General features: G+C 35.5%; 3 protein-coding genes across 3 annotated transcripts; 2 read left to right on the forward strand and 1 right to left on the reverse strand.

The window, feature by feature from the left end:
* Positions 1–614: 614 nt before the first annotated feature.
* On the reverse strand, positions 615–1414 carry LOC111400459 (uncharacterized mitochondrial protein AtMg00860-like). Its single transcript, XM_023027874.1, has 4 exons — positions 1400–1414; positions 962–1332; positions 815–872; positions 615–686 (listed from the first exon to the last, which is right to left on the reverse strand). The coding sequence occupies exons 1-4, from the start codon at positions 1412–1414 to the stop codon at positions 615–617; spliced, it is 516 nt and encodes a 171-aa protein (XP_022883642.1).
* Positions 1415–19326: 17912 nt separating this feature from the next.
* Positions 19327–21308, forward strand: LOC111400460 (protein FAR1-RELATED SEQUENCE 5-like). The gene is made up of 2 exons (XM_023027875.1): positions 19327–19366; positions 19843–21308. Exons 1-2 carry the CDS (start codon positions 19327–19329, stop codon positions 21306–21308), a joined length of 1506 nt encoding a protein of 501 aa, XP_022883643.1.
* A 327-nt stretch (positions 21309–21635) lies between these two features.
* On the forward strand, positions 21636–22501 carry LOC111401644. The gene is made up of 4 exons (XM_023029483.1): positions 21636–21965; positions 22045–22164; positions 22232–22322; positions 22395–22501. The coding sequence occupies exons 1-4, from the start codon at positions 21645–21647 to the stop codon at positions 22451–22453; spliced, it is 591 nt and encodes a 196-aa protein (XP_022885251.1). The 5' UTR covers positions 21636–21644; the 3' UTR covers positions 22454–22501.
* Positions 22502–27609: the final 5108 nt, after the last annotated feature.

The following is a 27609-nucleotide window of genomic DNA, read 5'->3' on the forward strand; positions in this document are numbered from 1 at the left end:
AGTTGAACAACTCAGTCTAAAATATCCCAATGAAATGAGGATCTCGATCACTGACGATGTCCTTAAGCAACCCCCAGTATTTGACAATATGTTTGAAGAAGAGTTGAGCTGTCTCTTCCGCAAATACATACTTAGGTGTTGAAATAAAAGTTGCATATTTTGATAGATGGTCAACCACGACAATGATAGTGCCAAAATTCTCAACTTTTGGCAACCCAATAATGTAGTCTATCGATACACTTTCGAATGGTCGGGTTGGGACGGAAAGGGGCTCCAGTAAGCCCGTCTTTTTTTGATGATCTATCTTATCTTGCTGACAAATAAGATAGATTTTTACATATGTTGCAATGTCATCCCGTATTTGAGGTCAGTAGTATGCACGTTGTAGTAATGCACAAGTGCGTTCCTCTCCGGGATGCCCTACCCAAATTGTGTCATGGCATTCCGTAATTAGTGATTTCCTCAGATCTTCTCCCTTAGGAACATATAGGCGGTCTCCCTTTGTCTTCACTAGTTCCCCATCGAGCCAGAACTGTCGAGTTTTACCCTGTTTGATGAGGTCGACCAAATATTGGGTAGTCGGGCCCTTCTCCATAAGTGTCCAAATTTGGTCTCTAGTATTCGTGGAGACTGCGCTCCCTGAAAGAGCAGCTACAGAGCAGATGGCAGCTAAATCGGCTTATCGACTAAGAGCATCAGCAACATGATTACTAGAGTCGGGACAATACTCTAACATAAAATTAAACTCTGAAAGGAATTCCTGCCAACAAGCCTGTTAGCTCGATAGTTTTGGTTGGGACATGAAGTGACTAACTGCAGTGTTATCGGTCTTCACAATAAATGGAGACCCAAGCAGATAGTGACGCCATCCTCTGAGATAATAGACTACTGCTAACAATTCCTTTTCATGTGCCGAGTAACGACGTTCTGTCTGGTTTAACTTTCGGCTCTCATATGCTACCGGTGTCCTTCTTGCAAGATGACTCCACCAAGGGCAAAATCTGAAGCATCTGTATGAACTTCAAATGGTTTAGCCATATTCGATAAGGCGAAAACTAGGTTCGTCCATATGGACTTCTTCAACCTTTCAAAAGCAGCTTGGCATTGGGATGACCAATCCCAATCCTTATCCTTCTCTGTCAATTCAGTAAGTGGCAGTGCAATTTCTGAGCAGGCTTTTACAAATCTTCGATAGTAATTGCATAACCCAAGAAATGAACGTACATCATGTACGGTTTTTGGTGGTTGCCAATCTTTGATGGCTGTAACCTTCTTCGAATCCATGCGGATTTTACATTGTTCAATGATGTGACCCAAGAAACTAATAGATGTCTGAGCAAACGAGCATTTAGATGGCTTAGCATAAAGTTCATTCTCCCGTAGCCGATTAAAAACTTACCTCACATGCGGACATGTTCCTTCAATGTCTCGCTGTAAATTACTATATAACCAAGTACACCACAACAAAATCATCTAAGAACCCGTGAAGTACCTGATTCATCATAGTACAAAATGTTGGTGGAACGTTTGTCAAACCAAAAGGCATCACCTTAAATTCAAAGGCTCCATATCTGGTTACCACCGTAGTCTTTGCTTCGTCTCTCTCCTTGATCCGAACTTGCTAGTATCCGGACCTAAGATCAATTTTTGTGTAATATTTCGCCCAACTCAGTCGATTGAAGCAATCCGCAACCAGTGGGATAGGATAGCTATTCTTTACAGTAATCTTGTTCAAGGCTCGATAGTCGCAACACATCCTAAGAGAACCATCAGCCTTTTTCGGAAACAATACAGGAGCTCCGTATGGCGACTTCGCAGGCACAATGATTCCACTCTCCAACATTTTCCCCAGTTGCTTCCCAAGCTCTTCAAGCTCAGGCTGAGACATACGGTATGGTGCCCTGGCGGGAGCTTTGGCGCCTGGAATAAGTTCAATCTCATGATCAATCGTTCTTCTTGGTGGTAATTTTTTTGGTAATTCTTTCATCATGATGTCCTCAAATTCCCGAATAAGCCTTTTAACGGGTTTTGGAATAGGACCATTCGCCTCTTCGATCTCCTCTAATCGAAGAGTGCACAAAAAAATGGTTCATTTCTCTTGAAAACTTTACTAAATTACATGGTTGAGATACTCTTCTCGCCCATCCTCCCAACTTGTGTAGGGATGACACACAGCTTAATACCCATCATCATTAACGAATCGAAATATGGTAACACTGCTGTCTTGGTATCCTGAAGAAATTTCAATCCTAGAATAAGCTTGAAATCATCCATTTGAACTGCAGATAAATTTGTCCTTCCCTCGAAAGGACCTGCTTTGATCAACACCGATTTCGCCACTCCAGCTATTGGTTGAGCAACGGAGTTGATTGCTTTGACTTTTTCACTACCCTTTTCTAGAACAAGTCTGAGCTGCTCTACTTCGGTACATGCAAGGTAGTTGTGGGTAGCACCAGTATCCACCATAGCCCTGATTGGCTTCCCATTGATTTTTACATCAATGTACATTAAGCCTTTGGTGCTACAAATTCGAGCCTTCGCTTCTTCCATCTTTGCCTCTTTCAATGGAACATCGTCCTTTTTAGCAACCCGATGCGACAGTGTGTTGCACCGATGTGAAAATGCCACAACTACGTCCTCATCCTCTTCAAAGTCAGACTCACTATGACAATTAGTCTGTGGGGCCTCTTGCTTTGAACTTGACCCGCCACTTGCTAACTGACAATATGCATTCACCATCTACTTCTGAGGACACTCCGACACCTGATGAGGTCCTTCACATAAAAAGCACTTCAATTTGGGAGTGGCATCAGTTTGGCCCTCCGTTGCTTTTCCTTCATTCCAGTTGTTACTGTTACTGCCGTTAAAATTTCCTTGACGGCTGTTATGATAGTTTCCTTGAAAGCCACGATTCTAAGAGTAACGCTCTCCCCCATTTGGGTTCGAGCTGGGTCTGTAAGATCTGTTACCACCTCCAATTGCTTGATTACTCCCCGAAGGTCAATCTTTTCTAGATTCTATTTGGTAGTCGCTCAAGCATTCAGCGGCTCCCATGGCCGTGCTCAAATCAGTAACCCTCTGTCTTTGAAGTTTCGTGCGTGTCCACAGTTTCAACCCTTCCATAAAGGTGAAGAGCTTATCCTTTTTCGACATATCTCGAATATTCAGCATATGCCTTGAGAAGGATTTTACATACTCCCTGATAGAGCTCGTGTGTTTCAGGTCTCGAAGTGCCCGTCGAGCCTGATATTCGACATTTTTCGGGAAAAACTGCGATCTGATTGCTTCCTTGAGGGGATTCCAAGAATCAATTCAAATCCTGTGGGCCTGAATGTCAGCATATTTGGTTCACCACCATAGTTTTGCATCTCCACCCAAATACATGGTAGTTGTGGTTACTTTTCTAGCTTCATCTTCGTTCAAAGCTGCTAGAAAGTACTGTTCCATATCAAACAAGAAGTTTTCGACCTCTTTTGCATCACGTGCCCCTCTGTAGGTACACGGTTCAAGAATTCTGAGTCTAGGAGCATACTCGGGTACGGGAGCTTGCCCATTGCCCACCGCACGTTGGAGTACCCACAATTGAGCTCTCAACGCTTCCATTTCATCCTGCAGATCAGGAATGATTGCAGCAGCTTCAGTTATTGCTGCGCAAGCTCTTTGGCTTTCATCCAATTGGATGTGTAATCCACGAATCTCAGATTCGGCCATCTTGACTTTTTCCTCGAGACCTTCCACAGCATAGCACAACCTAGTAGTTGTCTCATCAAGCGCATCCACGCGCTGTTTCGTAGTACCCTTCTTTTGAGGCTCTACCACTTCAGTGGTGTGGGATGTAATTAGATCCATAGCTTTCTTATCGAGGGTCGTGAGCCGCAGCTCTGATACCAACTTTCACGGGGTGCCTTTCTTCTTGGCACAGAAAGGGACACCGTGCGACAGTAGTCTGCTCCGCTAGACTACCTTCCGCCTTTTCTCGATCGCGTCGAGACGAAAGAAGATTTGATTACAATTTTGTAGAAAGCTTACAGCAAAGAATTTGAATACATTGAAAGTAAATTGAACATTGATTGATGAAAACTGAACATTACAATTGATGAAAGCAGAAAATTACAATTGCTGGTACAAGGAGCGGACACTAGTGAGCTTGAAAGATTTTTAAATGACTAATACCCCATATAATAGCATTTTGAGCAAAAACCTAAGTGACGGGAGTAGAAGTTTAAAAGATGAGGAATCATACTAAACGTTTACTAATATCAGAGTTATTTTACAACTGAAATAACTATTACAATGAGAAGAAAATTACAACTCAAACTCGAAGTAATATTTACAATGTGCGGACGAAGTTGGACAAACTGCGACTGCGATAGTGTCAAGGGACTAAGTAAAGTTACGGTCCTTGACACCAGGGCTTGTTTTTGTTCAACTAAACTATCATCATGGCAGAAGAAGGGCAAATAAATTCAACAGACAACCAAGGATCGTAATTGTTGGACACATCAAATCCGTATTATATAATTCCTCAGATCACCCTTATCACATGTTGGTCCCAATAAAATTGAGCGGTACCAATTATCAATCATGGAGTAAATTAATTATCCATGCTCTCACAGCCAAAACAAAATTGGCTTCATCAATGGTTCTATTGAACCCCCTTCAGAGAAGGAAAGCCTAACAGAGTTTGCATGTTAGAATCAATGTAATAGTATGATCTTGTCATGGCTAACTCAAACCACTCGTCAAGTTTGGGAAGATTTCGAGGATCAATTTTCTCAAAAAAATGCACCGGCAATTTATCAGATCAGAAAATCATTAGCCTCCCTCACACAAGGGAGCATGACAGTGTCTGCTTACTTCACAAAACTCAAGGGACTTTGGGACGAGTTAGAGGATATCGAACCACCCCTTCTTGCAGTTAGATAAGGCCCATAATGATCAAAGAGGAGGATCGGTTGATGCAGTTTCTTATGGGTCTCAATGATGTCCACAACATCATTCGTACTAATATTCTCAAGATAGCACCAATGCCCAATGTCCGCCAGGCCTATTCCCTTGCCATCCAGGATGAAACTTAGCGACTTATGGCTTCGGGTCTATCGAAAAATTTTCCATTGCATCTACAGTCCAGAATTGCCACTACAACTCTTTCGACAAAGCTAAACATTGTAATCATTGCAGGATGGTCATAAAATTGAGGAATGTCAGAATTTGAAATTACATTGCAAGTTCTGTGACAAAAGGGCCATACCGATGGTAGGTGCAGATTCAAAAATGGGAGTCAATGCAATTAGGGGCAACAACAGCAGTGTAGATCCCGTACCTTTCATGCAGCCAATACAACGGATACTTCACAATCCGCATATGGGTTAGGTTCCGAATAAAGCAACTCATTGAATTCTACAAATGGACTTTGCGCTGATCAGCTACAACAAATTACTCATGCCTATCTTTGATGAAACTAAATAATGACACAGGTCTGTTTTCTTCTTTTAATGCCATTAATTCTAGTTTCACTAAGCCTTGGATCTTGGATGCAGTGCAACAGACCATATCATCACAGATTCTATCATTTTCACCTATATGAAAACGTCACCAGCGCCCACAGGATTTTCGGCCCCAAAACCTCCACTGGAAACTTGCCATTTAACGCTAATTGTCTAATATCACGTTACATGATATTTTGAGCATCCTATCTTTTCATTTGAATTTAATTTCCATTAGTAAGCTCACCACTCCTCTAAATTGTTGTGCCATTCTTTTCCCAACTTTTGTGTCTTGCAGGACTTGGCTATGGGAAAGATGAATGGGTTGGGTAAGTAGCGTGGTGGTCTTGATTACATGTCGCCATTGCAAAGGACTCCTACATCTCATTAAGTATCCCAGCTTTCCAATTTATGGCATACGCACCTTGGTCATCCATCGTCGGCTTCTCTCAAACTAGTGTCTTCATCTTTACAGGTTAATACAATTTCGTTCTATAACAATTGTATTGTTTGCCCTGTGGCCATGTTGGAAGAATTTTGTGAATAGAGACGTCAAAAATAAGTATAAAGATAGGGACAAAGCCGAGGCAAGAGTTGGACTCTTTGTCCTTAAGTCGAATTTGCCCCGCAACGGTGCCTACGGATTTCGGCAATCGACTCCCAAGATACAACGGCTACACTTGTGTTTGTAGCACTCCAAAACACAAGTACAACGAACCAAATTTAGGTTTATGTACTCCAATGATGAAATGAAAGAAAATCAAAATAAATGAATGATTTTGATTTTGGATAGAAGAGAGGATGAGAGACGTTTTGCATATCAAACTGTGAGGAATAGGACACCCAAAGGGTCCTATTTATAGACCATGAAAGGGTGTGGACGAAATGGTTGGGGCCAAACCATGCACCCTTTCCAAACAATGCACCACCTTTATGAAATGAAAAGGTGTCAATTCACTGATTTTCGTCCTTTTTCGTAATTTCTCATTCATCCGATATTTCTCCCATTATTTTGCTATACTTTTTCTCCCATTATTTTGCTATACTTTTTCATCTCCTTCTCTCTCTCTCTCTCTCCTCCATGGCTCTCCCTTTATTTATTTATTTATTTATTTATTTTTTAAATTTTAAAAAAAAATTCAATTTTTTTCTACTTTTTTTCCGTATCTAATAAAGCAATAAATCTTCACACAATCATAAAAAAGAAATAATAATAATAATAATAATAATAATAATAATAATAATAATAATGATGATGATGATGATGAAAAAACCAATACTTTTTCCACCCCTAAGCTAAAATCAGACATTGCCCTATGTCTCAAAATATTATCAATTAAGTAAATAAAATGGAAACACACGAAATATGAGACTCCTCAGATGTATGTCAAATTTTGGTGGCTGACTGACTAGGGACAAAATTTGTTGGTGAAATGTCATGTTCGTACAAAACAAATAAAATTTAATTATTAATGACATAATAATGCATCATAACTAACAAGAAAATCTATGGATGGAATAGGGGACAACTGCTGCCTGTTATGGCTGCAAGTTGCAACCGTCGTTAGGGGAAGCAAAGGTTACATTCGACCGTAAGGTTTTACAATTGCAGACGGGAATCCGGCATAGGTTATGGCCGCTGGTTACAACGGTGAACATTTTTTTATGTGATAAATGTGTGAGGATGAAGATACCAAACTAACTATTAGTACACAGAAATAATTAATTTACGTAAATTATTATCTAGAAAGCATGATAAATAAAAAGGAAGAAAATTATTTTACCTCTTAATAAGTGCTTATTTATAGTCATTAGCTTGACTTTTTCAATCCGTATTATGAAATTCTGAGTAAAACTTTTGATCCCTTATCCATTTTGCTTCTTTTCAATTATCCTCTTTTGATCCCTTATCCATTTTGCTTCTTTTCAATATTCCTCTATATTTTGCCTTGATAATTTCAATGTGATATAACATGTCTATTCCATCTTATTTAAATTCAACTATGTAAACATATACCTCATTTTCGTGCTTAATTACAAGTTAAATTTTTGGGCAATCAATGGAGTCGAAAAACCGTGTGCTAATCTCATCTCCATTAATTGCCGCTTTTTTGTTAGATTCCGTTGTAATTACTTTTACATCTTTTTTAAGCTTTTCTTCAATAGTTGATATCTCCTCGAGTTGAATGATTGATTAATAATTTAAATTCATGGGCAATGGTAAGTCTTTTTCTTCAACTATTTGAAGTGGATTATATCCCCATCTTTTAATTTTTTTATCAGATTTGTCAATTGCTTATTTTCGACATCTTAAATATTGTTTAAACTCCAAAAGTTTGAATCTAACAGAGTCAGTGCATGTATAAATCAGTGCCCAATATAATACATCTCCTAAAAATGCTCACAATATATATCTTGTACATGTATATCCTTATCATTCATGTCAAAATTAATTACTGCAAAAATTTTGCTCATTCGCCAGTATTAGAATCCTGTATATGTTGTTGAATGGTACTCGGTAGAACACCAAACACAAGAAAGATCAAGGTGGATAGCCAAAATTAACAAAACAAAAACAAAAATAAAAGTTTTCGGATCCAATTTGAATCAATAAATTCAATTTAAAAACTTTATTCACGATATAATGGCGTCAAAATTTTGATCGGAAAAATCCCACAAGAGTACAGAATTGTTGACAAATAATAGATTTAGTAAGTTGAGAGTATCACCTCTCGGAAAATAAGCTTTAAATTGAATTGTATCAATTTGTAATCGAGCTCGAATGTAAGTGACAAAAATGATTGATTGGTTTTAGTCTAAATAATATACCAATTATCTAAGATGATTTTAAAATAAAATATGGGAGGTATGTGTTGGAATTTCGAATCCATCTATTATTATCCTATTTTCAATTTTTAACTATTTAGTTTAGTTTCATAAATGCATTTTTGACAATCAATAATCCTATTGTATTCAATGTCATTTTGCAAGATATGTTAATTCTATTCTAAACACGACATGGTCTATCGAGGCAGTGACTGGGAAATTCAGCGTAGGCAGGACGCTCCAGTTGGACAGAACTGCCTTCAACAAGGGACGAATGCTGTAAAACGTGAATAGTGCATTTTGCCAAGAGTTTGGATGTTTCCTAACCCTAAACCACTATCTTTTGAAGGTATAAAACTGGGGGAAGTTACTTTATGGTTTAGGGTTTGCATGAGCTGTTTGGAAGATGGTGGAATCGTCGCAACCTGCATGCTTTAGCTGGATTTAAATGTGGCCATTGGATGAATCCAATCCTGGGCCTATATTTCATTTTCTATGTAGTGTACGCTTTATATTACAAGTTTTGCTAATGTTGTAATGGATATAGATTGGGTATGGCAAAGACTTGTGTGGGTATTTTTGTAAGACTACTCTCAAGTAATATAAAGGCAGATTCTCCAAACTTGTCTCTGTTTTCTTGCTCTTGCAATCTGTCCCGTCTTCAATTGTGCAAGTTCCATTAACCTCAAAGGGTTAATTTCGTGGCTGGGTTTCAAGCAAGCTGACTTAATCAAGTTTCTAGCAAGGGGCGAATATGTTGAAGGGTTAAGGCTGTTCGTAGGTCGAAAGTATTGGTGAAGCAAACTTTGGTCTGTAACAGGGGCTATATTCCCATGTGTTAATCATGCTATGTTCTACTTAATTATGAACCTTTCAACATTACATCAGGCAACTAATTACGTAATTGATGGCCAAGAAATTAAATAATGCAATTAGCATGCATAATTAATCAAGAAATACAAGAATTACTAATCTACTTGTCTTTGAATTATAAATAAATAAATAAATAAATGGTTCATCTTCATTAAACATAAGAATATAGTCTAACATTATTCTAAAGATAGAACAATACGAAGAACGGAAAAGAACCACCTGAAATTTATAAATACAAGAAAGATAGCCATTGTCTAATACTTTTTTCTTCATTTTCAACCTCGAGCTTTAATTTGTCAAGTTTTAGACTTTCTTCATTTATCCACGTGTAATATTTGTTTCTCTTTTCCAATAGATATTGAACATGGCCCCTCTTTTTTGATCGATTTTTATAATAAGACTGGACTTTAAAGGTGAGAGAGAGCTCTGTCGAATGTTTACCTACGTTATTAATTTAGAGAAGGTAATATTAGCTCAAAAATTAAGTTTAATTTGGTCTTCAAAAGAGTTCCAATAAAATGAGAAACGTTATGTTTGCATCACGCATGGTTATGTCTCTGCGCATCTGTCAGTATTTGTCATTTTTTCCTCGGTATCCAATTGAGACGATTCAAAATACATTGAAAATATAACAAAGGGACACAATTATTCTAGAAATATTGTGTTTCCCATTCGAAAGTTTACCATGCAATAAATGGATATCAATTTAAGGCTCAAAATCTGGATTTGTGAAAATTCTTTGATTATATTTCAATGCTCACTCATTGGATTTCTAATTGCATCCAGTTGATCCTAGGTGATCTTCAATCATCGTTTTGTGGCCGGAATAAACTACTAAATATTTATAGTTAGGTCCCCAAACTTTGGACTTCATCCATTTTTCAGTTATTTCATTTTTTTTCTTTCAATTTTTGAGTTGTTCCTATCAAATGATAAATACACGAGATTATGCTATAATTATAAAATATAATAAAAAACATATTAATTTAATGATTGTCAAACAGGACTAAATATGTTAGGTTGTGTTTATAATATAAACCCTAACATGTGTGTAAAACCAAATGTGTATACACGATCTGTTGTGCACTATAGATGTCAAAAACACGCCAAAAATCTGAATGACAATCAAAATTTGATGGTCCGAGCTGAGTTACACCCTAAACTGGAACTTGGGGGAAACTTTTGTTAGGAACTAATTATAAAGATGAGGCTAATGTGGAATGTGAGCTCGGATGAGTTGACTTTTCAGATGCAAAAGTGCAAAATTTTGTGCTCCCAAACATTTGAATGAGATCGACATGCAAGTTAAGATTAGACATAATGTAAATTTCCATCTGAACCTCAACAAGGAGCTTAAGTTTCATCACATTTTAGTCTTTCAACAATCTTGCTCAAATTTATCAATTTTTCGATCACACATTTTGTACGATCTATAACTTTTTAATTACATATTTTGTCAATTTTTATTTAAATTTATTAAAACTCTATTTTTTAACTAAACCAAATGGAGTCTAAATTGCATTAATTGAAATAACGGATATTCCATGAATTCATGATTAATCAATAAATAGGAAAATCTAGAAATTCCGCTTCAAAGAATCTCGAAGTGTGACATGATTGAGACACTCACTTTTCGAAAGTAAACATTGCTCTTCATTCTCCCCTTATTGTAGAATACTACTTTCAAAGGAGCAAGTCAAATTTTTTTAGGGTTTACTTGAAAAGGGCAAGGTCCTTGCTATAAGGTGAACCAAATTTCATCATTCAATAATATTACAAATTACAAGGGCTTCCAGCCACTATTAAGCTAAAATCAATTAAATTATATTAAGCTAAAATCCATCTAGGTATAATAAACCCATAATATCAATATCAATATTATCTAACCCTTGTCACCAGTGCAGAGGTAGACATTTATTTTACGCAACAACTCTGATTATTAAGCAATGCACCATAGGACCACTTGTTAATTATATTTGTCTAGTAGCCTTTGATGAAGGGTAAAGCTCATTGTAAAAATGTTTTTAATTAAAGGGAGAATATATTGAAGTACATCACATTTTATAATTACATTAAATATAAAATTCGTTAAATCCAATACTAGCAACGCCACGCTCAATTACCCCAGCCTAATCAAGGTACACAGGGATAGGGGCTGGATAGTGCGGGACGTCGTTTCCCTGATGTAGGTATAGAGAACTCCACCTCATTTAAAGTTCATTTCATTATACAAGTTTTTTATTATACAAAAAGAAAAGAATAATAACATTAGTTGTTCATCAATTTTTATAAAAGTAACAATTTTTACTAATTAAAGATATGAAAAAAATAAAAGCAAAAAATAAAATAAAAATTACTAAATGGAGGGATAAACAGGACAAGGTACCCATCCCCACCCCAACCCACCTTAATCGGGTATTGGAGGCAGGGCAAGGAGATAAAAAAATTCGATTGGCATGAGGGACGGGAATCACTATCTCAAACCACGCATTGCCATCCATATTGACATTCTTATTTTAACTTTTCACTAGTTAGCATATTTCATCATTAATCACGATTGGCATTAAAAAATATTGATAGTGTGCTCTAGAACAAAAGACACATATTTTTTCTTAATTTTGTAATTAGTTTTTGCTAATGTGAAAATACGAGATACATCCAATTCTTTTTAATTTATCTTAATGAAATTTTTGGATAGAAACTGTAATCAGTGATAAATTGTGTTAATTTAGGAATAAGAATGCTATGAAAAAAATGAAGAACATGAATGTAATATTGAATAAAGATTATAAATCTTTCATACAATTTAAAATGAGATATGATTATTAAAATTTGTGGAGTGATTCTATTCTCTCAAGTGTGGTAGCTGTTACAATGACCTAATTTAGTTATTTTGGACATATGTTATGAGAGACAAATCAAGGGCATGGAAGAAGCAAAAGTCAAATCCCAATAAGAATGTCATGAAAATGACATACGCTCTTTTATATTGTCTTAAGCTTCAATCTTTGATAATTTTATACATTCACTTTTCTTGTATGTCGATACTTGCTAGAAATTGTCTCTGTAGTTTTGTTTGTCGAAATTTTACCATAGACAAATTTGCAACGGTTGGTTACCTTGTTTTTCAAAGTTAATTCAACAACGGACGCATTTTGCATATCAATCATTTTTGTTGATACTTCGTTTGCTAATCCATCAAAAATATTTGAAAAATGATACCCAAAAAAAAAATTATAATAATAACATAATTTTTTTGACGGAATTCATATTGGTAAATAAAGAAACAATTCAAAATTAAAATAGATAGAAAAGCTCCAATAATTTGTTCAAAAAGCTCCAAGGGTTTTATTTAATTAAAAAAACAACCACCACGTATCTATGGAAGACATAAGTCCCTATTTAAACGAAAAAGAAAGAAAGCCATAAGTCCCTATTTAAACGAAAAAAAAAGCCATAAGGAAAAAAAAAAACCCAAGAAAAGTCAAAAGTAGTAATTAACTGCTTTGCCCTCACTCAATAAATATAACAACATAATGAAGGATACAGACAACTCTTGTTCTCTGGTCTGTTGAGACACATCTCGCGATTTATCTTCCTCACAAAGCTCTAAGACGGGGTGGTGGGAGCTCTCAAGGTTGGAGTTGAACCTTTTTTTTTTAAACAACATAATGAAGGAGAATAATAGAAAGAAAAAAGAACTTACATAACACTAGGGATGTCAATGGGCCGAACTGGGCTCGGCCCATGAAAGCACGAGCTCGACTCGTGGCGAGTGCTCATTTTGGGCTCGTGGGCCGAGTCGAGCCCACTCACGAGCACACGTCGTTTTTCCTTTTTTTTTTTTTTTTGAAACAAATAGGTAAATTGGAAAATAAAAAATTAATTTTAATTTTTAAATTGTGAATTTTTTATATAAAAAACTAGGTAAAAAATTTAAACCCTCCTCCTTTATCCAGGCTTGGGACCGGCTACTTAAATTTAGAGTAACCGGAGTTAAAAATTGTGTCGTTTGTTTGTTTGTTTGTATACAATTTTTTAAAGAAAATTTAAAACAGTATTAAAAATTATTTTTTCAAGCAACGCTATGCGTCCCCTTGTATATAATTTTCGAAGTAAATCCCTTCTTAAAATTGAAAGGGTAATCGAATGCCCTTTCAATTGTCAAAAGTCTTTACTTCAAAGATTATATAGAAATCTTTCACTTCGAAGATTATATATAATCTTCGAAGTGAAAGAATTCTGACAATTGAAATGACAATTATTCGATTACCCTTTCAATTTTCAGAAGAAATTTACTTTGAAAATTATATGCAAAGGTATGCACCGCATTGTTCGAGAAAAAAATTTAAAATGTAGATATATAGTAGTAATAGTACTAAGTACTAACAAAAATTTAACTAAATTGGTGGTAATAATTTTTTTTCTTTTTTTTTTAACTAAAAGACATAAAAAAAATAAATATGAAATCTTTATTTTTTTATTTTTATTTTTAAAATAGATAAAATATAAACCCTCCTCCTTTATCCGGACTTGGGACCGGCTATTTAAATTATCAATAGGCGGAGTTAAAAATTGTACATGAACAATTTATTGTAGCGTGTACAATTTTTTAAAGAAAATTAAAAGTAACGATAAGAAAAGAAAAGTTTCATCAATATAATTAAATCAAATATTACTTACTTGATGACATGCAATTTCAACATATTTATCTTATAGTCGAAAATGAGTGTCCTGCCAATCCTTAATGCACATTAACACTTCTAAAATATTTTCTTTCAGTCGGCTCCTGACCTCGCTCAAAATTCTTTTACTTGCACTAAAAGCAAACTCCAAAACAACGGTGCTAACTAGAGGTATCAGCAGATCTTTTGCAATCGCAGATATAACTGGCCAACATCATTCATACCTTTACCAGAATTCAATTACTTCGTCTAAACTTTTTTTAATTGTTTTATCTGTTGGCATATTCTGGTTGAAATAATCAATTAATTCAGCAGGCAATGCATTATGGCTTGAGTCTGTGGATGTTTGATGAGAATGAGATACATATGTAGACGACATGGCAGTGGCAACAGATGAACACATTGCAGATGAATCATATCTATACGAATTAATGTCTTGAAATAAATTAAATATGTACGCATCTTCTTCTTCAATTTCAGCGGAAGGAGTAGATGCAGATGGTACTCGACTAATATTGGTACCCATTCAGTTCGCACATAATTCATATATTTCACATAATATTTGCTCTAAATTTCTATATGTGATAGGTGTATCAAATGTTAAGACGTTTGAAATTTGATCAATTATATATTTAGTTCCCAATAAATTATATCGGGGGTCCATCATGCATACTAAAGGAAATAACATAGGCAAGTCTTACCAATATTTTCTAAATTTTAATTCCATAGCAATTATAATTTCACTAAAATCAGGGTCATTTTTGTATTTATGAAATGTTCTTGCAATTATATAAAGACGTTCAGGCACCATACAGTTGATGGGATAGGAAACGCCCAATAAAATTTTAGTGGTTTCATAAAAAGATGTAAAAAATCTTTTAACTTTCAAAGCTATTTGCCACTCACATTCAGTCAATATACCCCCATCATCACTTCTAACATGTCTATTCTAATAAAAGTCAGTTATTAAATGTTCAAAACCTTCACATGACTTTAATAACAAGTAAGTAGAGTTCCACCTATGACCTACGTCGCTAACAAATATTTTAACATTTTGCATTCCTATTTTGGCACAATAATCCTCAAATGCTTGTTTTTTATTTGGGGAGATTGTGATATATATTAGTGCGTTTCTAATATTTTGAAGTTCATCCTTTATATGTTTTAAACTATTTTGAACAATTAAATTCAAAATATGACATATACAACGAATATGAAACAAATACCACCAAAATCAGGTTGCAGTACTTTATGTAATTTATCGGCAACTACTTTATTACGAAAGTAAATGAACAAATTTTACTTTCGCAATGATGTTCTCCAACAATACTAATAATAACATTAAATATATTATTAGCGTTGTAAGGAAACTCAATATTCTAAAAGCAATAATTTTTTTTATGCATGCACCAAAGTGGGTCTATATAATTTGCAGTTGCAGCTATATATACTCTTTTATTAATTCCTTCTCATATATCCGAAGTTAAAGATATGACACCCCCATATTTTTGCAAATCCATAATTAATTATTGTTTTGTTTCAGTAAAATATTGTATTGTATCAGAACGAAGAGTGTTTCAACTTACCCCAACGTATCTTGGCTGCAAATATTCTTTCACATATGAGACGTAGTGTTAATTGTTAATTAATGCCAAAGGCAACTCAGCACCAGCAACATGTTTCATCATTCCAGTTCGAGCTCTCTCCTCGAAAAACATCCATGTGGATAGGGGTGCAGCATAACTACCGGCGTCTGGACTGCCAAATTGCAATTGTATTTGACAGCCTAGAATAAGTCCGTGTTTGGCCGCACATACTTTGTAATGGCGGTTGAGATGGGTGGTACTAATTCCTCTTTGCCATGCCAATCCTTTTTGCAGTATTTACATACTGCTTTGGATTCTGGGACTTCATTGACGATTTTTCCCATTGAAATCAACTTAAAGTGATCCCAACATTTTGCTTGTTTTTTCCCCTTTCGATTTCCTCTCGTATCAGGAATGTTTAATTCAACCTCTTCTTCCTGATTCTGCTCCGTTTCGGGAACGTCAACATCATCCAAATTAATTGGATAATTTGGATTGCCGCTTACATGATGATGAAGATCCAAATCTGGAATATCTTCAGGTAGGGACACGTCATTTAGACCTTCAAATTGATTCCACAATTGATTTTGCGGTGTTATAGGCGATTTGTTTCCTCCCATACCAAACAAGTTTTCAACAAATGTGCGTGAATCCATTTGTTTAATTGTAATAAGTAATAACTAGTAAAAGAATAATTGTATAAATGTAGTGAGAAATGAAAATTGGATGAAATTTTAATAAATATAGTGAGAACTGAGAAATGAGAATTTGATATTGTATAAATTGTATCTAAAAATTGCACAACTATCAACACAACACAAGAGAGTTGAGAGTGAAATGTAGAAAATTTTGCACCTAAATGCCACTATTTATAGAAGAAGAAGAGGGAAAAAAAATAAATAAAAAAATTAAAGGATCTAAACGGTCACTGAAAAAAATAATAAATAAATTAATTTTTCAGGGACCGAAACGATCACTGACAACGATCACTAAAAAAGTGATCACCGTTTCGGTCACTTTATAACCGAGCCCAACTCGTGGGATAGTTTAATTTGCGATCCCAGTGGGCTTGGCTCGCCCACTGAACCGGCCCACTCGACTCGCGCTCGGGCTCATGTTTTTACGAGCCCGAGCCACCCACGATCTCCATTTTCGCGAGCTGAGCGGGCGAGTCGACGAGCTGCTCGGTCCATTTGCCACCCCTACATAACGCCAGTGTGATTTGAAAGAAAGATTTAAGATTTGAAAGAGTGGGTAAAAAGCATAATTGTTGACTCAGTTTCTTGTAGGTATCCAAATTTTTTATTTTTCCCTGAACTTCCAAACATGTTCTCACCCACACATAATTTAACCAGTTTACAATCCTCACAGTTCGGTTCTACGTGGAAATTGACGACATTAACCCTTCAGCAATATGATAAAATGTATTATCCCAAACTCTACGAGTCAAGTTCTTTGTTTCTGAAGTGCCCATCATTATTACATGGTAGCCCGTCAATGATGTTAATTGGTACTAAATGTTGAATGGTGGAGCCTAATATAGACCTCGAATTTTTCAAAAGTTGCTGGAAACATTTTCAAAGTTGAATAGTGAGTGCACTATTCATGAATAGTGAGGAATTTTTCACTCTCAAATTGGTGGGCAGACATTGTGCAGATGAATGGTACGCACAGTCAAAAGGGGAGAGAATTTGTAGATACAATTGCAGCAAATTTTCAAAGTTGGCAGACGCAATTGGCAAATATGTCTCCTAATATTTCTCTATAAATTGTATGTGTAAAAATAAAAATTGATGAAGAAGAGAAGAGAGAAGAAAAAGAGTAAGTAGCATTGTGCATAGAGTTATAACGAGAAAAAATAGAGAGATCAACTCTACGCAGACAAATAAAATGCAAAAAGTGTTTTGTTGTATTTCTCTTCTTCTCTTAAATAACTCTCAAAAGCTCTTTTTTTTTCTTTTTCTTTTTTTGCTGGGCGGGGCGGGGGGGGGGGGGTTTTGTTGATGAAATCAAAACATACTTTCAAATTTTAGAAAAGCTTTCCCCAAACGCACCTAACCCATATTTTAGTAAATTTTGATGAAATTTGATAAAATGTGTGGTTAAAAAGTTGTGTTTCGTTAAATATATGCTCAAAATTAATTGTTGATTATAATTATAATCTTTAATTAAGTTAAAAACCTGAATCGAACAGGGACTTAGTCTACGGACTATCATTTTTTTCCCTTATCATTTTATTTAATGGAGATTACTTTGAATGTCCTCGTTCGAAGTTTTTGTTTCTTTTATTGTCCATATTAATAAATACTCCTGCCTTGTGGAGGTTTGATTAAAAATTTGCTAAATTAAATGTCTAACCTATAATAAACATAAAATAGACGATGTCTGCAATTGATGAAAGATAGTGAAACTTGAAAGCTAGACTTATTCGTTACACTAAAAGAGTATTCTATGATATTTCAAGCTATTATATAAACCATGTTACTTTTGAAAAATTCTTACTTTTGCTATTCATTATAGATATTTGTGTCCAATGTAATTATTGGTGTTAATCTGTAATGCAGACACAAGGGAGAAAGACTAAAATAAGTAATCATGATTTATTGGTTCTGTGACGTTAAATGAGAAGCAACCAATAATTTGTGCAAAAAGCTCCAAGTGTTTTAATTAAAAAAAAAAAAAGAAAAAAAAAACCATGTATCTATGGAAGCCATAAGTCCCTGAAAAAAAAAAAATAAAAAAACGAAAAAAACCCATAAGTCGATCCCTAAAAAGTAGTAATATAACAACATAATGAAGGAGAATAATAGAAAAAGAAGAACTTACATAACACCACTATCCCGTTTAACCCTCATTCTCTTTCAATTTTTTTAGCTTTCTCTTATTTTCAATCACAATCTTTCATAAAATAATATTGAACGTAGATTGAAAATTTTGCATTCTTTTTCAACAATACATTCTTCAAAAAAATATTATTCCAATCATTAAAATTTTAAAAAAATAAAGGCCAAACGGGAGCATTTGTTAACTCAATTTCTTACAGGTATCCAAATTTTTTATTTTTTATTTTTATTTTTCCAAACTTCTAAACACGTTCTCACCCCCACATAATTTAACTAGTTTACAATCCTCATAGTTCGGTTCTACGTGGAAGTTGGCAACATTAACCCTTCAGCAATATGATAAAATTAGGGATATCAATGGGTCGAGCCGAGCTCGGCTCGTCCAAAAGGGGCGAGCTCGGCTCGGCCCACGAGCTCGAGGCTCGAGGCTCGTGGCCTAGCCGAGCCCTGCTCGGGAGTAGCTTCGTTTTTTTTTTTTTTTTTTTCATGAGAGAGAACAAATAGGTAATTTGAAAAATAAAAAAAGTAATTTTTTTTAACTAAAAGAGAAAGAAAAAACAAATATGAAAAGCTTTATTTTTTTATTTTTCTTTTTAAAATAGATAAAATATAAAGAATAAAGCTATTTGTACCCTTACCTTTACCTGTCGGATGACACTGTGACGTGGAAAGGGTGCAATTTTTGAATTTTGAAAAAAGAAAAAATCTGGTGTTGTGGGTTTATGTTTTTGACCCAGATGGAGTGGGCAACAATACAAGAAGCTGTCCCCAATTAATGAAACCGGGTAATTCAAATAAGCCAGCGCATTGCCCGCGATTTTTCTAGCCCCAATTATTGAAACCTACCTCCCATACAAGAAGACGTCGTCTTCGGCTTGAAGGTAAAGAGCTATTCCGACTTGAAGCTGCCGTCATCTTCATAGATTCGGCAGTGTAAAAAAGAGTTGTTCTAGCTTCAAGCTATCGCCGTCTTCGATGACGGACAAAGGTAGAAAGAACTTGTTTGAGATATATAAATGCCGAAACAATGGTTACAGTAGACTACAATAGAAAAAGTTTGCTTGAGAGTGAACAAACCTAAATAGCTGCTATGTTATAACATAATCCCATTTTCGACTACTTTGTTTTACAAGGAAATCTGTCAACTCATTTTTCACTCACTTGTATTATGACTTTTTTTATGTTCTTTTTATTATTTTTGTAATTTGTTTTTTTGATTTACTTATTATAGTAATCTCAGTTATTACTATAATATTTTGGGAATAGTTGATTTGTCACAGCTTGATTAACCAAAAAAGAAAAAAAAAAAAGGTTGATGATGATTTTAGTTATCATCCATATTTTGGGAATAGATGATTTCTATGGGGTTAATGATGATTTCAGTTTTCCAGTTTTCAAATGGGGAAGGGGGGAATTAACCCCAAAAAAAAGCTGCAAAATTGGTTATTTTGTGATGAATGATTTCAATTCAATATTTGTTTTGTGAATTAGTTTTAAGCATGTACTTGGGTTTTTTTTATTGCAGGCAACGAAAATTTCTAAGAGGTTGATGATGTCATTCTATTAGAAGATGAAAATGATAACAATTTGGACAGTGTGAACCTCGTGGATGATGGAATTGAAGGAGCAAACGGTGTGATTGTGCCCGAGGTGGGTATGAAATTCAATGATGAAAATGAAATGTTTAATTTTTACAAGAAATATGCGTACAACGTTGGATTTCCAGTTAGGGAAAGGAATTCACAGAAGGATGATGATGGAATTGTTAGATATGTAGTGTTTACGTGTAGCCGTGAAGGGCGAAGAAGTAGTACTACAAGTGGTTCTTTAAAACCACAAGCTACCATTCAGACAGGTTGCAAAGCTAGGATGACTGCGTCTACAGATGCATGTGGAATATGGAAGATTAACACAGTCAATCTCATTCACAATCATAAAACGAGTCCTTCGAAATCCAAGTTATATCGTTGCAATCGAGAATTAATTGCCTATGTTAAACGACGTCTTGATGTGAATGATATGGCGGGGATTCCATTGCACAAAAGCTACAACTCCGCAGTCGTAGAAGCAAGGGGGTATGAAAATATGACTTGTATAGAAAAAGATTGTCGAAACTATGTGGAACAAGTGAGGCGGTTAAGACTTGGAGCAGGAGACACCGCAGCAATTCAAACTTATTTTTTGAACATGCAGGCCAAGTGCCCAGGTTTTTTCTTTAGCATAGATTTAGACGAAGATTTACGGCTGAAGAATATTTTCTGGGCAGATAATAGGAGTAGGCAAGCATATAAGGAGTTCGGTGATGTTGTAACATTTGACACCACGTACTTAACTAATAAATACGACATGCCGTTTGCTCCTTTCGTTGGAGTTAATCATCATGGACAATCAATACTCTTTGGTTGTGGGTTGGTATCAAACGAAAATACAGAAACATTTGTATCGCTTTTCAAAACTTGGCTTGAGTGTATGCATGGCCAAGCTCCTATTGGGATTATTACAGATCAAAATAGGGCCATGCAGAATGCAATTCAGATCGTGTTCCCAAACATGAAACACAGATGGTGTTTATGGCACATATTGAAGAAGTTACTAGAGAAATTTGGTTACCACGTTGATAAGGGTGAGATCTTTTCTGCTATACACGTATTGGTATATGATTCTCAAACTATTGACATATTTGAAGAAGGTTGGAGAGCTATGATTGATAGATATTCTTTGCATGATAATGAGTGGTTATGGAGAATGTATGAGAACAGAGGCTGTTGGGTACCTTGCTTTTTAAAAAGTAGTTTTTGGGCGGGAATGTCAACCACTCAGCGCAGTGAAAGTATGAACGCGTTCTTCGATGGTTATGTGCACTCGAAGACGTCACTAAAACAATTTGTAGAACAATATGAGAGAGCATTAAGGAAAAAGGTAGAGAAGGAGTTTGAAGCAGATTTTAAATCATACTCACAAATGGTACCATCTGCAACGAAGTACGAGTTGGAGAAACAGTTTCAATAAGTGTACACCATATCAAAATTTAGGGAAGTTCAGGATGAATTCATTGGTAAGGTTTATTGTGACCTTATATCTTCATCGGAGGGCTTTTCGGGGACAACCTATGAGGTCTTGGAGAATGTCATACTTGATAATCGAGTTAAGAAACAGAAGTTTTTTGTGACATTTGAAAGACAGAAATGTGACATTGTTTGCAGTTGCCATTTATTTGAGTTTAGAGGAATAATTTGCAGACACGTGATCTCTGTACTTATCCGTAATAACATCACGATATTGACAGACACCTATTTATTACGGAGATGGAGAAGAGATGTAAGTAGAGCCCACACCAAGGTCGCAATGAACTATGATGGTTTAAGTAGTACTCCTATCCAGTTGAGATATGACAAGATGTGTCAATCATTTGCTTCACTTGCGGACATGGCTATAAATGACGATCATCAAACCCATGAGGTACTGGAGTGGATAGAATCCAAAAAACAAGTATTGAAGACAATGGGGTCGAGTTGTGGAAGTGCATTTCAGATAGCGTCGGATAGTGGAGCGTCACAACATAACAGTAATTTAGGTATACAGGATCCAAAATGTTCAAAGAGAAAAGGGGCTCCGAAGAAACTTCGAAACAAAAGCTCTTTGGAATCAGCATCCAGTAAAGCAAAGGTATGTTTCCATTTTTTGTTTACTCCTATTGTATATGTGTATTTATTATTTGTTGCTGACGCAGTCACATCCACCCCAGGGAAAGAGATGGACGTCAGGCCAAAGTAAACTAGGAGAGAACGAACCGATCGTACAAGCAAATGATCAAGCAATGAATGAACAAATGCCTGCACCGATCTCATATTCACAACTTCTAATGGTTCGTCTAATTCAATTTATAAATGCATTTGATTTCCATGTTTTAGTTACATTGTGATATTGTGTAGGGTGACAGCGACGGTCATGTATTTACACAACAAGGAATGACTCCAAATTTCTTCCAGTCGGCTTCAATGAGTGTTGTATTCAATGGTCAAGGTATATGGTTAAACATACGTAATTTATTTGAAATCATACTCCAGTTTGCTTAATAAATTTATTATTTGACAGGAAATGGTATGCCGTACCATTATCCAAACGCACCTTACCAACATGGCGCAAATATGTGATTTTGGATGGAAAAATTGAGGTCTTGGAGGTTCTCATGGTCATCCACAATAGAGCCTACCAATTTTCTTTTTTTTATTAATATTATTTTTTTTCATCATTAGCAATAGCATCATTCAAAAAAATGTTTATCCTATTTGCAAAATTTTGTTAACTCAGGATGATGTTTATGGAAATGTATAATAGTTAATGAAGTTACAATGGAAGCATCTTCTACCTCTCCTTCGTTATATATGTGATAGCTATATCTTTCCTTTCGATATATGAATTTAGTTTATGAAATTATGCATGTATGATTGGCGTACACAGTTAGCATCAATACAGGCACAATGGTGAACTGGATGATGGAATACATGAACAATGGAATTAATAATGTAATAATCTTAGTGTTTGTATAGTTACTCTTACTATCTACTGGTTTACATTGGCAGTCTAGACATGACTCCATGATAAACACATGGCTTGATTAATTTCTTATGGAAAATACTTGAAGCCCCAGCAAGCCTGCCATCAACCCCAACTAGAAAATGTCTAACAGAGAAAATAGTCTCAGCATGAGTAATTTCTTACGCTCACTATCATCCAATAAAATGGGCAAGAATGATGCAGGAACACCAACATACAGTCACCCAAACATTACTACAGTTCACTAGAGTGAAGAACACAATTTATTCAACTTGCCAAATACTAGAGTCAAGAACACAAATTAACATTACTGAGATGGAATGAATGAAAATTACATCAACTTGCCAAGCACTAGATAGAGCACATACTACACTAGGAAATTTACCAACTACACTAGACAGAACACCAACATTCAGTCACCCAGATAAACACCAACATCCTTACAGTTCACCACCTACACTAGACAGATCCCCACTTCCGTTGGCCTTGCGTAGTGTCATGTTCAATGAAATTTCAATATTTTTTTCTTCTGCTACCCGACAAAAAGATTGGAACAAGTGAGAGAAGTGTTCAACTTCTTCAACAGCCACATGATTATTCGATTTCACAGTAATGCTGCTTGATCCACCTCTTGATTCTCCATTGTCGACCAATTCCCAATATTTACAATTACCACTGCCAAATATATCATGCTTACATAATATGTGCTGCTAGATTCCGTCGGAGGTAATGGATGGCGTCGGAGACGACCGATTTGCACAAGTTGGAGCTTTCGTTTACGGCTAAAAAACAAAAAAAAAAACCAAGCGCGAGCTTAGCCTAGGCTAGAAAACCCAAACAAGAACACGATTGCTACATTAACCGCAGGTTTCTTACTCCGGCTGAGGTGGAGTGATGGACTTCAAACCAATTTTCGCCTCCAAGGGTTTTGAAGATTTGGGGATGATAGTGCAAGTGAAAATGACAAAATGGGTTTGCTGATTAAGTGGGCCAGTTTAAGTTTTTGACCCAGATTTATTGTTTTTTAAATGGCTTCAGTTTTGTCCCGACTTTGTTAAACTGACACATCACCGTGTCAACAAGCTTGTGAACCAGCAAGTACGAGTTGCGCGATCGAAATATAAAGCCTCCTCCTTTATCTGGGCTTGGGATCGGCTACCTAAATTTTCAGCAGGCGGAGTTAAAAATTGTACACGAACAATTTATTGTAGCGTGTACAATTTTTTAAAGAAAATTAAAAGTAACGATAATAAAAGAAAAGTTTCATCAATATAATTAAATCAAATATCACTTACTTGACGACATGCAATTTCGACATATTTATCTTGTAGTCGAAAATGAGCGTCCTGCCAATCCTTAACGCACATTAACGCTTATAAAATATCTTCTTTCAGTCGGCTCCTGACCTCGCTCAAAACTCTTTTACCTGTAGTAAAAGCAGACTCCGAAGCAATAGTACTAACAGGAAGTGTCAGCAGATCTTTTGCAATCACAGATATAACTAGCTAACGTCGTTCATACCTTCGTCAGAATTCAATTATTTCATCTGAACTTTTTTTAATTGTTTTATCTGTTGGCATATTCTGGTTGAAATAATCAATTAATTCAGCAGGCAATGCATTATGGTTTGAGCCCGTAGATGTATGATGAGAATGAGATACAGATGGTGATGACATGGCAGTGGCAGTGGTAATAGATGAACACATTGCAGATGAATAAAATCTATATGAATTAATGCCTTGAAATAAATTAAATATTTTCGCATCTTCTTCTTCAATTTCAGTGGAAGGAGTAGGTGCAGATGGTACCCGACTAATATTGGTACCCATTCGGTTCACATATAATGCATACATTTTACATAATGTTTGCTCTAAATTTCTATATGTGATAGGTATATCAAATGTTAAAGCGTTTGAAATTTGATCAATTATATATTTAGTTCCCGATAAATTATATCAGGGTCCATCACGCATGCTAAAGAAAATAACATAGGCAAATCTTTCCAATATTTTCAAAATTTTAATTCCATAGTAATTATAATTTCACTAAAATCAGGGTCATTTCTGTATTTATGAAATATTTTTGCAATTATATAAAGACGTTCAAGCACCATACAGCTGGTGGGATAGTAAACGCCCGATAAAATCTTAGTGGTTTCATAAAAAGATATCAAAAATTTTTTAACTTTCAAAGCTAAATACCAATCACGTTCAGTCAACATACCCTCGTCATCACTTCTAACATGTCTATTGTTATAAGAGTCAGTTATTAAATATTCAAAACCGTCACATGACTTTAATAATAAGTAAGTAGAGTTCCACATATAACCTACGTCGTGAACAAATGTTTTAGCATTTTGCACTCCTATTTCGGCACAATAATCCTCAAATGTTTATTTTCTACTTGGAGAGATTGTGATATATATTAGTGTGTTCCTAATATTTTGAAGTTCATCCTTTATATATTTTAAACCATTTTGGACAATTAAATTCAAAATATGACATAAACAACGAATATGAAACAAATACCCACCAAAATCAGGTTGTAGTACCCTATGCAATTTTTCAGCAACTACTTTATTAACACTAGCATTATCGAAAGTAAATGAACGAATTTTACCTTCGTAATGATATTCTCTAACAATACTAATAATAGCATTAAATATATTATTAGCATTGTGAGGAAACTCAATAATTTTAAAAGCAATAATTTTTTTATGCATGCACCAAAATGGGTCTATATACTGTACAGTTGCAGCTATATATGCTATTTTATTAATCTCTTTCCATATATATGAAGTTAAAGATATGACACCCCCATATTTTTGCAAATCCATAATTAATTGTTGTTTTGTTGAAGTAAAATACTGTATTGTATCAGAACGAAAAGTGTTTCGACTTACCCCAACGTACCTTGGCTGTAGATATTTTTTCACATATGAGACGTAGTGTTGGTTGTCAATTAATGTCAAAGGCAACTCAGCACCAGCAACAAGTTTCAGCATTCCGGTTTGAGCTTTTTCCTCCGAATACACCCATGTGGATAGGGGTGCAGTAGAACCACTGGCGTTTGGACTGCCAAATTGCAATTGTGGTTGACAGCTTGTAATAAGTCCGTGTTTGGCCGCACATATTTTGTAATGACGGTTGAGATGGGTGGTACCAATTCCTCTTTGCCATGTCAATCTTTGTTGGCAGTATTTACATACTGCTTTGAATTCTTGGACTCCATTGACGATTTTTCCCGTTGAAATCAACTTAAAGTGATTCCAACATTTTGCTTGTTTTTTCCCCTTTCGTTTTCCTCTCGCATCAGGAATGTTTAATTCAATATCTTCTTCCTGATCATGTTCCTCTTCGGGAACGTCAACATCATCCAAATTAATCGGATAATTTGGATTGCCGCTTACATGATGATGAATATCCAAATCTGGAATATTTTCAGGTAGGAGTACGTCATTTAGACCTTCAAATATATTCTGAAATTGACTTTCCGGTGTCATAGGCGATTCGTTTCCTTCCACGCCGAACAAGTTTTCGACAAATTAGCGTGGATCCATTTGTTTAGTTGTAATAAGTAATAACTAGTAGAAGAATAATTGTATAAATGTAGTGAGAAATGAAAATTGGATGAAATTTTAATAAATATAGTGAGAACTGAGAAATGAGAATTGGATATTGTATAAATTGTATATAGAAAATGCAAGTTATCAACACAATACAAGAAACTTGAGAGAAAGATAATTGAAAGTTGAGAGAATTGTAAAAAAAATTGTGGCTAAATGCCACTATTTATAGAAAAAAATTAAATTTAAGGACCAAAACGGTCACTGAAAAAATTCAGTGACTATTAACGGTCAAAAACAGAAAAAAAATTTAAATGAGGGACTGAAACGGTCACTGACAAAAAGTCAGTGACCGTTTAAAAGAGTGACCGAAACGGTCACATTTCCAAACTAGACCGGCTCGTGGCTTGTTTTTCAACGAGCCACGAGCCTCCAAATGAGTTGAGCCGCGAGCGGCTCATTTTTTGTGCGAGCCGAGCGGGCTCAGCTCACCCACTGAACCGGCCCGCTCAGCTCGCGCTCGGGCTTGTGTTTTTACAAGTTCGAGCCGCCCACGAGCTCCATTTTCGTGAGTCGAGCGGGCAAGTCGATGAACCGCTCGGCCCATTTGCCACCCCTAAATAAAATGTATTATCCCAAACTCTACGAATCAATCTATTTGTTTCTGATGTGCCCGTCATTATTACATGGTAGCCTGTCAATGATGTTAATTGGTACTAAATGTTGAATGGTGGAGCCTAGTATAGACCTCAAATTTTTCAAAAGTTGCAGGAAACATTTTCAAAGTTGAATAGTGAGTGCACTATTCATGAATAATGAGAATTTTTTCACTCTCAAATTGGCAGGCAGACATTGTGCAGATGAATGGTACGCACAGTCAAAAGGAGAAAGAGTTAGTAGATACGATTGCAGCACATTTTCAAAGTTAGCAGACGCAATTGGTAAATATGTCTCCTAATATTTCTCTGTAAATTTTATGTGTAAAAATAAAAATTGATGAAGAAGAGGAGAGAAGAAAAAGAGTAAGTAGCATTGTGCATAGAGTTAAAATGAGAGAGAATTGAGAGACTTAACTTTATGCAGACAAATAAAATACAAAGAGTGTATTATTGTATTCCTCTTCTTCTCTTCTTGATATAGTGAAAAATTGGTGTGATTTTGTGGATGTAGGCACGATTGCCAAACCAC

Source organism: Olea europaea, chromosome 10 (assembly GCF_002742605.1).
Source record: "Olea europaea var. sylvestris chromosome 10, O_europaea_v1, whole genome shotgun sequence".
Lineage (NCBI taxonomy): Eukaryota > Viridiplantae > Streptophyta > Magnoliopsida > Lamiales > Oleaceae > Olea > Olea europaea.

Coding starts and splice junctions, on each gene's coding strand:
- LOC111400459 (XM_023027874.1), bottom strand. Junction 873..961: donor ATCTTGCAAGAAGGACACCG/GTAGCATATGAG, acceptor CTATTATCTCAG/AGGATGGCGTCACTATCTGC. Junction 687..814: donor TGAAGACCGATAACACTGCA/GTTAGTCACTTC, acceptor TGATGCTCTTAG/TCGATAAGCCGATTTAGCTG.
- LOC111400460 (XM_023027875.1), top strand. CDS start 19,327: ATGGTTACAGTAGACTACAATAGAAAAAGTTTGCTTGAGA. Junction 19,367..19,842: donor TAGAAAAAGTTTGCTTGAGA/GTGAACAAACCT, acceptor AAAATTTCTAAG/AGGTTGATGATGTCATTCTA.
- LOC111401644 (XM_023029483.1), top strand. CDS start 21,645: ATGAACTATGATGGTTTAAGTAGTACTCCTATCCAGTTGAGATATGAC. Junction 21,966..22,044: donor CAGCATCCAGTAAAGCAAAG/GTATGTTTCCAT, acceptor CATCCACCCCAG/GGAAAGAGATGGACGTCAGG. Junction 22,323..22,394: donor TGTTGTATTCAATGGTCAAG/GTATATGGTTAA, acceptor ATTATTTGACAG/GAAATGGTATGCCGTACCAT.